This window comes from Dromiciops gliroides, chromosome 6 (assembly GCF_019393635.1).
Source record: "Dromiciops gliroides isolate mDroGli1 chromosome 6, mDroGli1.pri, whole genome shotgun sequence".
NCBI classification, from domain to species: Eukaryota; Metazoa; Chordata; class Mammalia; order Microbiotheria; family Microbiotheriidae; genus Dromiciops; species Dromiciops gliroides.
Genome location: NC_057866.1, coordinates 35115208 through 35124569, shown reverse-complemented (window position 1 = coordinate 35124569; position 9362 = coordinate 35115208). Strand labels below are relative to the sequence as shown.

Below are 9362 nucleotides of genomic sequence, written 5' to 3'. Positions count from 1 at the left end.
TTACTAAGGGTCCCGGGAAAAAGTCACCAGTGTCCAGAAATGCTCAAGCACATGGGGCACTGGCAAGTACCAAGCTTCACTTTCTTCCAGGGGCCTTTGGGAGCCTTTTATAGACTGGAGGGTAGCAGGGATGTCATATTTCACTATATTGATCCTAATTGGATGAGATGTTGGCTAATAAAGGAACATCATGAAATGAGACGGAGGTGATCTCATGGGCCTGTGAAGGGGGAAATGAAATCAGTCACAAAAGTGAAAGTGTAATTACTGGGGAATGTATCCCTCAAGCACTTGAGTTCAATTCTAGAGGAATTTATTATGCCTTGCGATTAAGGTGAGAGGACTTGAGTTTGAATCCTACCTTTGCGATGGACAACTTTGTTTAAGTTGCTTAAACTTTCTCTGGGTCTCGGTTTCCTTAGCTGCAAAATGAGGAGGTTGGACTAGCTGGCCTCTGAAATCCCTTCCAGCTCTGGATTCACGATCCTCAAAAGGCCGATGTCAGCAGCATGTCTTGATGGGGGTGGGGAGGAGGAGAGAAGATGGGCTGTTCAGAAGTAAGAAGAAAATTGGCTGAAATCAATTTCCCAGATGGAAGGAATGGACAGTTCAGGCCTAGAAGTAAGCAGGTCAGACGGACATTTGGGCTCTCACCTCAGCGCCAAGAACAAAATTAATTCCCCTGGAAACCCTATTTGTATTCTTGAGCAGTCTGTTGCTGGAGAAGGAAAATGATTTGCATGCTGGTGCTACTGGGAGTCCCTGGGGCTAAGAGGTCTCTCTCCTCTTAATCCCTACCCCCCTCCTCCATTCCTTCTCCCTTGTTCAACCACTGTCATGGTGCCTGAGGGCAGGTGAGGACACAGGTAAAGTCAGGGGCCTCTGGGGACAAAAGATGCAAATTTGGATGTATATATATATATATATTTTTTTATTAGATAGTTGTTGAAAAGTCTCGGTATGGGGCTTCAGGAGCAAACACAAGTGCTGTTTAGGAGGTATCAATCAATTCTGGGCTTGAGTGTTTTTTTCTTCCTCCTTTTTCTTTCTTGCTTTTGCTTTTTCTTTTTTGTCTGGTAAACAGCCCACTTGTCCTGGCTCCCATGTAGAGTCCCAAATAGCAGACACTGCAACTAGGGAGATTAAGACACACAAAGACAAAAGGCTTAGGGGTTTGCAAGAAAGAGTGTCCTCCAAACCTACTGCAAAAACAAAACAAACAATCAACCCCAGAAATCCCTTGGTGTGAACTGGAGAGTGTTCATCCATTTTCCTCCTTCCCAGGAATAAAAATCTGGGGGTTGGGGGAGGGTGTTGGGCATGAGTAACTCGGTCCCAGCCTTCTTGGGTTCTTGGGTGGGGGTGAGAGGAGGAGGAGCAAAGAAGGAGGGAAAGGGAGAGAAGAGGCCATTGCCACTTTGAAGGACTCAAGAAGTGAAAGGGGAACAATCTGACTTGAAAAGTGAAAGTAGACCCTGCCCCTAACTTGGGAGCCTTAGGGCAGCCCGACCCCCAGCCCCCAGTCCTGACAGTTGAATTTAAGGTTGCGGTATTTGGGGCTTGCAAAGAAAAATAGGTGGAGAGGGTTAAAGGGAAGGGTGGAGAGAGAGGGGGAAGGGAGACAGAGACTTACTGAAGAAAGAGGAGAGGAGAGAGAGTAAAGAGAGGGAGAGAGAGAGAAGGATGAAGAGGGGGAGAGAGACAGAGAAAAAGTGTAGGGAGAGAGACGGAGATAGAGAGGGAAAGAGCCAGAAAAATAGATAGAAACAGAGAGAAAGAGACGAGGAGGGAAGAGAAAAAAAGAGAGGAAAACGGGGGTGGGGAGAGAGAGAGAGAGAGAGAGAGAGAGAGAGAGAGAGAGAGAGAGAGAGAGAGAGAGAGAGAGAGAGAGAGAGAGAGAGAGAGAGAGAGAGAATGATCTGGGCTTGAAATAGATCCGGGCCGGCAGAGGCAAGGACAAAGGCAGGAGCTGCAACGCTGGAGGGAGGAGAGGAGGGAGGGAGACACCCGGATAGAGGGAGGGGTGCAGGGCCGGCAGCAGAGTCAGGAGGCCACACGGCCACGGGGCCCAGCGGGGGAAGAGGAAGGGAAGAGCCGGAGCGAAGGGCTGCTGGGGCTGCGGGAGCTGCTTGGCCTGGGCGGCCGCTAAGCGAGGGGCAACAGGAGGAGCAGCAGCAGCAGCAGTAGCAGCAGCAGCGCCTGCTGGAGACAGGGCTGTATGGGAGCCCAGGGGGAAGGCTTCCCCCCGCAGGAAGTCGCCCGGCGGGGGAGGAGGGAGTGCCAGGAGGAAGTGGAGCCCCAGTAGAGGCTGTCATCCCCGGACTAGGAAAGGAGAGGCTCCGCACGGCCTGCAGGCTTCGCTGCCCAGCCCCAGTGCCTAGATGGGGGTGGCCATTGTCAAAGCCCCCATGTCCTGGCCCTAGTGCTTCCAGCCCATGCTCTTCTAGGTGCAGCCCAGGCCCCTGACCCTCCATCCCCTGCTGAGGTCAAGGGCAGCATGGCCTCGGGAGCAGGCCCGGCCTTCGAGGATCTCCCCCACGATGGCACATGCGATGCCTGTGAGCCCGACGAGGCGGAGCGTGCGGTGCAGCTCTGCGACAGCTGCGGCTTCTGCTACTGCCAGCCCCACGCCCGAGAACACCGCCAGAGGTATCGCAGCCACCAGCTGTGGGACTACGGGGGCCCTGACGGGGACCCTGGGGAGCCCGAGAAGCTGGAGAGGAAGAAGTGCCCCGAGCACGACCAGGAGCTGAGCCTGTACTGCAAGGAGGACGAGCAGATCATCTGCGTGCTGTGCGCCGTGGCGGGCTCCCACCAGCAGCACCCCCTCAGCACCTTGGACGAAGCCTACGAGACCATGAGGGTGAGGATGGAGCATTGGGGGGGAAGCAGCTCCGGGGCCAGGCAAGGGTGGGGACCCCAACCTCACACTCTTCATCCCTCCACTCCCCATCTGATGGGGACCCCTCCCCACGCGTAGACAGGGCCCATCAGTGTTTGAAGCTTATGAGACCACGAGGGTGATGATAGGGCCCTGGAGGAGGGGGAACAGCTCTGGAACCAGCCAAAGGTTGGGGACCCCAACCTCACCTTTTTCATCCCCCATCCCCCAATCTGAATAGGTTAGCGTTTGATGAGGCAAGTTTACTGAGGTCCCCTCACTTTGGAGACTATGAGACCACAGGTGTAAAGATGGGCTCTGGGGAGAGGGCACCAGGGCACCCAGGTGTCTGTTTTTAGTTCTGGTGTCTCCTTCTAATACCCGAACCTTGGCTGTCCCAGGACCTTTCCTGTGAAACATAGGGTCACTCATACCTTTAAAGCTGAAAGGGGTCATCTAATCCAACCCCCTTCCTTTTAACAGAGGAGGAAACTGAGGCCTGGGTATAGTGTTCAAAACACTCAGGGTCACAGAAGTCATGTTCATCAGAGGCAGGATTTGAAGCCAGTTTCTCTGATTCAAAAGACAGTATTTACAGTGGATCTCACTGCTGCTGCTGCCCATTTACTTGTGTCTTATTCCTGATTGGCATTAGGTATGGAAGTTGTAGGGATTAAAAAAAAAATTGTGTGTGTGAGGCAATGAGGGTTAAGTGACTTGCCCAGGGTCAACAGGTTTTTCTTGAAAACAAGCTTGTGTCTCCTACTTCAACCCAATGCCTCCCCTCCCTCTCTTTCTCCATTCCCCCCACCTCCAAAATAAAAAGGAATACACTGGAAAAAATGAGAACTGGAAGAAAAGGCCTAGGTAATTGAGAAAATCACTTAATTAGTCAATAGATATTTAATGAGCATGTCTACCAAAAGCCAAGCACTGTGCTAGGCACTGGGAGGGGAGGGAGGAAGAAACAAAGATGTATTAGACAAAATACCATAGACTTGTTTTCATTTTCATCTCGAGGGCGTCCTTGAAGGCAGGAGCTAAGAGTGGGAGGAAAGAGCTGCCTCAGTGGAGACAGGATGGAGGTGGGGGGCATCTTGAAAGTAGGTGGCAAATATGCCGAGAACATCTGTGGTTTGGGACGGGGTGGGGAATTTTTAAGTTTGCCAGAGGAAATCTCTCCTGCAGATCCCACTTTGATGCCTCCTGGGGGTGCAGGGAAGGGGACCCCTAGTTCTCAAAAGGTTTTGCCAACAGGGCATAAGCTCTGGTGGTGGTCTGATGGCCCCACCAAGCTGGAAAGACTTCCAGAAGAGGTCTGGTGATATACTAGATGTCCGTTCTCCAAGTTCCCATGAAACCTCAGCTTTGTGAGGTCAAGACCTCCTCCATTGTATCTCTAGTGCTTAGCATAGTGCCTTTCATATAGAAGACTCTTAATAAAGGCTTGTGGATCAATTGATTAACCAGCCTGACTTATAATGCAGGCCACGCATCTCTCCAGATTATCTTTAGGGCAATGGATTTTCCTGGTTGGGCAATTCTTGAGGACCCAAATCACTCAGGAGTTGTACTTTACATATGTGGCTTGCACCCCTGAAATGTCCTCATCCCATGAGCATTGATTAAGAGCTCATATCAACCATTGAGCATGCACTGATTACTATGAGCCAACATTTTGCTAGGCACTGGGAATACAAGGATGAACAATGAAGCCATCCCTCCCCTTACAGAGCTTATGTTCTGAGGCAGGAAGACCATCAGTGTTTAGTTTAAGAAATATGGACTGGCCTTGGCCATTGTGGAGATTGGCTTAAAACTTGACTTGTTGGGGCAGCTAGGTGGCGCAGTGGATAGAGCACCGGCCCTGGAGTCAGGAGTACCTGAGTTCAAATCCGGCCTCAGACACTTAACACCTATTAGCTGTGTGACCCTGGGCAAGTCACTTAACCCCAATTGCCTCACTAAAAACAAAACAAAACAAAAAACCAAAAAACAACAACAACAAAAAAAACTTGACTTGTTGTGGAAGACCAAGGTTGGCTCAAAGTAGTTGGGATTTCTATGTGTTTTTTTCCACTGGGAAGCCCAACACTAAAGCCTGTTTTTCTTGACATTTCCAAATGCTTTTCTTTTCTTCTTGAAGCCTGAAGCTCAGCCTGACAAGTTGTGGGATGTTGGGACCCTTTAAAATGTAGAATGAATCCTTCTTTATTTTGTTCAACACCTACTAAAAGGCTGGGCTTGGAGCCATATGAGATTTGGGTTCAAACTCCAATTTGACATGTACTGGCTGTGTGACCCGTGGCTTAGCCTTTCTGTACCTCAACTTCCTCATGTGTAATATGGGGATGCTTAAATCAAGTGCTTGCAGATATTAAGGTGACATATAAAGGAAATTCACTTTGCAAGAGATGACCTGGAGCAAGTCTCCTGACTCCTAGGACTTAGTGTCCTCTCCTGTAAAATGAGTGGGTGGGTCTGGATGGCCTCTGAGGAACATCTGTGGACTGGTTTTCCTACCTCTGGATCAGCTCTCTGTCTCCATTCTTTAATGGGCAAATAGTATGAACTCTTCTTTTTTTTTTTTTTGGTGGGACAATGAGGGTTAAGTGACTTGCCCAGGGTCACACAGCTAGTAAGTGTCAAGTGTCTGAGGCTGGATTTGAACTCAGGTTCTCTTGAATCTAGGGCTGGTGCTTTATCTACTGCACCACCTAGCTGCCCCCAACAGTATGAACTCTTGAGAAGCTTTGAAGATGATGGCTTGGTACTAGAGCCCCCTCAGACACATCCTGTCATCAGAACAGCATCACCTGGCTCTCAGTGCCCCAGGTAGTCCTCTAAAGCACATCCCAGAAGAGTTGTCAGGTTTCATATACACCAGTGAAATCACAGCTAAAAAATCACCCAAACTCCTAACTCATACTTATATAACACTGAAGATTTGCAACACTCTCTCTCTCTCCTTCTCTCTCTCTCTCTCTCTCTCTCTCTCTCTCTCTCTCTCTCTCTCTCTCTCTCTCTCTCCCTCCTTCTCTCTCTCTCTCTCTCTCTCTCTCTCTCTCTCTCTCCCTCTCTCTCTCTCTCTCTCTCTCTCCTCCCCATCTTTCTTTCTCTTTCTTTTCCTCTCATTCTCTTTTCCTCTCTTTTTCTTCCCCTTTCTTCTCTCCCCTTCTCCCTCCTCTTTTCTCTCTTCCTTTCTCTTTCTCTTCCTCTTTCTTCCCTTCTTTCTCTCTTCCCCTCTTTTCCTCTTTTCTTCCCCCTTCTCTTTCTCTCTCTCCTTCTCTCCCCTTTTCCCCTCTCTCTATTTCTCTTCTCTCTGTACCCTCTCTCTGCCTCCTCTATCTCCTCCTCCTCCTCTCATTTCATTCTCTCTTTCCTCTTTTCCCTTTCCCAGAATCATAACTAGAGTGTGGCCTCTGCGGTTTCCCCACCAGGTGCACTATTGATTAGGAGGACCTCTTCCTTTCAGCACTTGCTGCTTCTACCTGACACGCCTGTAGTACACAGGCTGGTACCCCACCACCCTTCAAGGGCTGGAGATAGAGGCATCCATCACTGGAAGAGGTCAAAGAAATGGTGCTCAGGACTGGCTGATGATGGGTTGCATCCTTTCCTAGTACAACTGCTCCTAAGATCAGACTGTCCAGCATCTTTGCTAACTCCTCCTCAACCCTAATATTTTTTGACTCTGTAAGGGCCATAATGAAGCAAGAATGTGGTCATGGAAACCCCAAATCACAATTAATTCCTTACACCTCTACGAAAACAAATTCGTAGTCATGCCTCTGCCTTTCCTCGAATTATTTTGTATTTCCTAGTCAGCTACATGATACAGTGTATATCATGGTGAACCTGACATCAGGAATACCTCAGTTAAAATCTGGCTTCAGACACTTGCTAGCTCTGTAACCTTAGGCTTAACTTCTGTCTGGCTCAGTTTCCTTATCGGTAAAAATGGGCATAATAACTGTACAGTAACAGGGTTGTTGTGAAGATCAAATAAGATGGCTATCAGTAAAGTACTTTGTAGACTTTAAAGCGCTATATAGCTATTATTATTAATAATATTGATAATCTGTGTATATGCTAGATTTTTCAGGAAAATATAAAATGATTTTCACTGCAGGGGCCATTTGGGGGTCTGTCTTTATATTTCCAGCAGTTTACACTTCATTGGAATATCATAATTGCTTAATAAGTGTGTGTTGAATTAAAAGTCAGAGAATACAAGCTACAGAAACAGGACTCAGCCTCTAAGACCCTTTCTAACTCTAGATGGATGATGCTGTGATCTGGATGACCTTGGGCAAGTTCCTTCCCCTCTGTGGGCCTCAGTTTCCCCAACTGTGAAATGAAGGAGTTGGCCTCTAAGGTCCCTTTCTACTCCATATCTATGGTCTTAGGAGCCTAGGCTTCCAGAGGAAATAAATAACTGAGGGCTTGGGAGCAACTGGAACAATGTGTGCCTAGGAGTAAAGTATGGATTCTACTCCTTTCCTTGAAGACTTGTGTGCTTGGGGGTGGCCCCTCCTGGGAACAGGGGAGACCAGGCTGAGTCCCAGCTCATGCATTTCAGTGAATTAGTGTGTTGGGATCAGAGTCCCTGCATGGGTGTTTCCTCCCTCCCCACTCCTACCCCTGATATTTTTCCAAAAAAAGAGTCAGTTTCTCAGCATCCCTTCTTTAGTACTATAAGTCATCTTTTTTCAGTGTCAAAGGTATGATTTCAAATGGAAACCACTTAAATTTTCAGGAAAGATAGGCTTTGGGGAACAAATTTAGCTACTGTCTGTGGGGTATGTTTCCTGGGATGGTGGGGGGGGCAGGGATACCGTTAGCATTATGGTCATTCAGAAACTATTCTGATCAGGTCGTGGCAGCTGGGAGAAACTACCTATACCTAAAAATTGATGAGAGCTTGGTTCTTCCCACAAAGGGTCTCCATCAGAACTAATAAGTCCACGTGGCACATTGGATAAGGCATTGGACATGCAGTCCAAAAGACCTGGGTTTAAATGGCTTTGTGACCCTGGGTTTACCCTCTGTCTGCCTCAGTTTCCTCATCTGTAAAATTGGGTTAATAAAAGCATCTATTTTGCAGGGTTGTTCAAGGATCATATGAGATATTTGTTAGGTGCCTGGCACATTGTAGGTGCTTTATAAATGTTTATTCCCTTATTCCTCCTTATCCAGAACTTTATCTCTACACCAACTTTTCCTCATCTTGTCCCCTCTCCCGCCTTTTTTGGGGGATTTTTAAATTGAATTTGGAGGAGTCTTAGAGATCATCTCATTTTGCACAGAAGGAAACCATCTCTATGACTTTGGGAAAGCCAGGGAGGAGATTGAACTGGTTCAGCCTTTTCCTACTCTAAATCTGTGATCTTTTTAGTCCCAGGGGGTAAGGGGTTAATCCTTCTTCTGGCCCTGCTGCTAACTTGCTGTATGACTTTTGGCAAATTGTCTCATTAACAAAATGAGGGTGCCAAGGGCAACTAGATGGCACAGTGGATAAAGCACCGGCTCTGGATTCAGGAGAACCTGAGTTCAAATCCAACCTCAGACATTTGATGCTTGCTAACTGTGTGACCCTGGGCAAGTCACTTAACCCTCGTTGCCCCCCCCCCAAAAAAAACCAAAACCAAAACCAAAAAACAAACAAAAACCAAAAGCAAAACAAAACAAAAGATAAAATGAGGGTGCTCCAAGAGCCCTTCCCTCACTGAAATTTCCTTTGTTCATCTGCCCATTTAGGGGGCTCCAATCCTTAGACTGAGTCACACCTACCAAAAGACTGATTCATAAACCAGAATGACAACTTATTCACTATATTCCAGAGAAAGACAATGGGTAATTGGACCACATTCCTCATCACGTAGTCAGTACATTTGATTCTCAGTGGGAGAGATGGAGTAGGCACTGGATCTAGGAATTCAATGATATGGGGCATTCCCAAATGAAGAAATGCCCACTATGGGTGCAGGTTAGCACCTTCTTCTTCTTCTTCTTTTTTTTTTAGTGAGGCAATTGGGGTTAAGTGACTTGCCCAGGGTCACACAGCCAGTAAGTGTTAAGTGTCTGAGGCCGGATTTGAACTCAGGTACTCCTGACTCCGGGGCCAGTGCTCTATCCACTGCGCCGCCTAGCTGCCCCGGCACCTTCCTTTCAACTTAGATTTTTAGAGAGTCATCTAGGGCACTAAAGGGTTAATCAGTTTGTTCAGGGCTCCTCAATCAGGAGATCTGCAAAATGAGTCTTGAACTTCGATCTTCCTGGCTCCTAGGCCAGCTCTTTATTCATTGTGCTAACTCAGATATTCCATTGGATTTGTGATCTCGTCTATTTGGGAGTTCCCTGCTAATAGGCAGGGTTTGAGTCATCCCTGCCTACCATCCGTGTCCATGTCTTCTCATAAGTTTGCCATAATGAATCCATCCAACATATTGGAGGCCTTCCTTGCTTACATTTAAAAATC

General features: G+C 47.7%; 1 protein-coding gene across 3 annotated transcripts in view; it reads left to right on the top strand.

Annotated features, from left to right (window-relative positions):
• Positions 1–2490: 2490 nt before the first annotated feature.
• Positions 2491–9362, top strand: part of TRIM44 (tripartite motif containing 44) — a 231817-nt gene continuing 224945 nt past the window's right edge. For all 3 annotated transcript variants that reach the window (XM_043971821.1, XM_043971822.1, XM_043971820.1), the window contains exon 1: positions 2491–2863. In XM_043971821.1, coding sequence (XP_043827756.1) covers positions 2498–2863 — 366 coding nt within the window. In that variant the 5' untranslated portion in view covers positions 2491–2497. The remainder of the gene's footprint in view (positions 2864–9362) is intronic.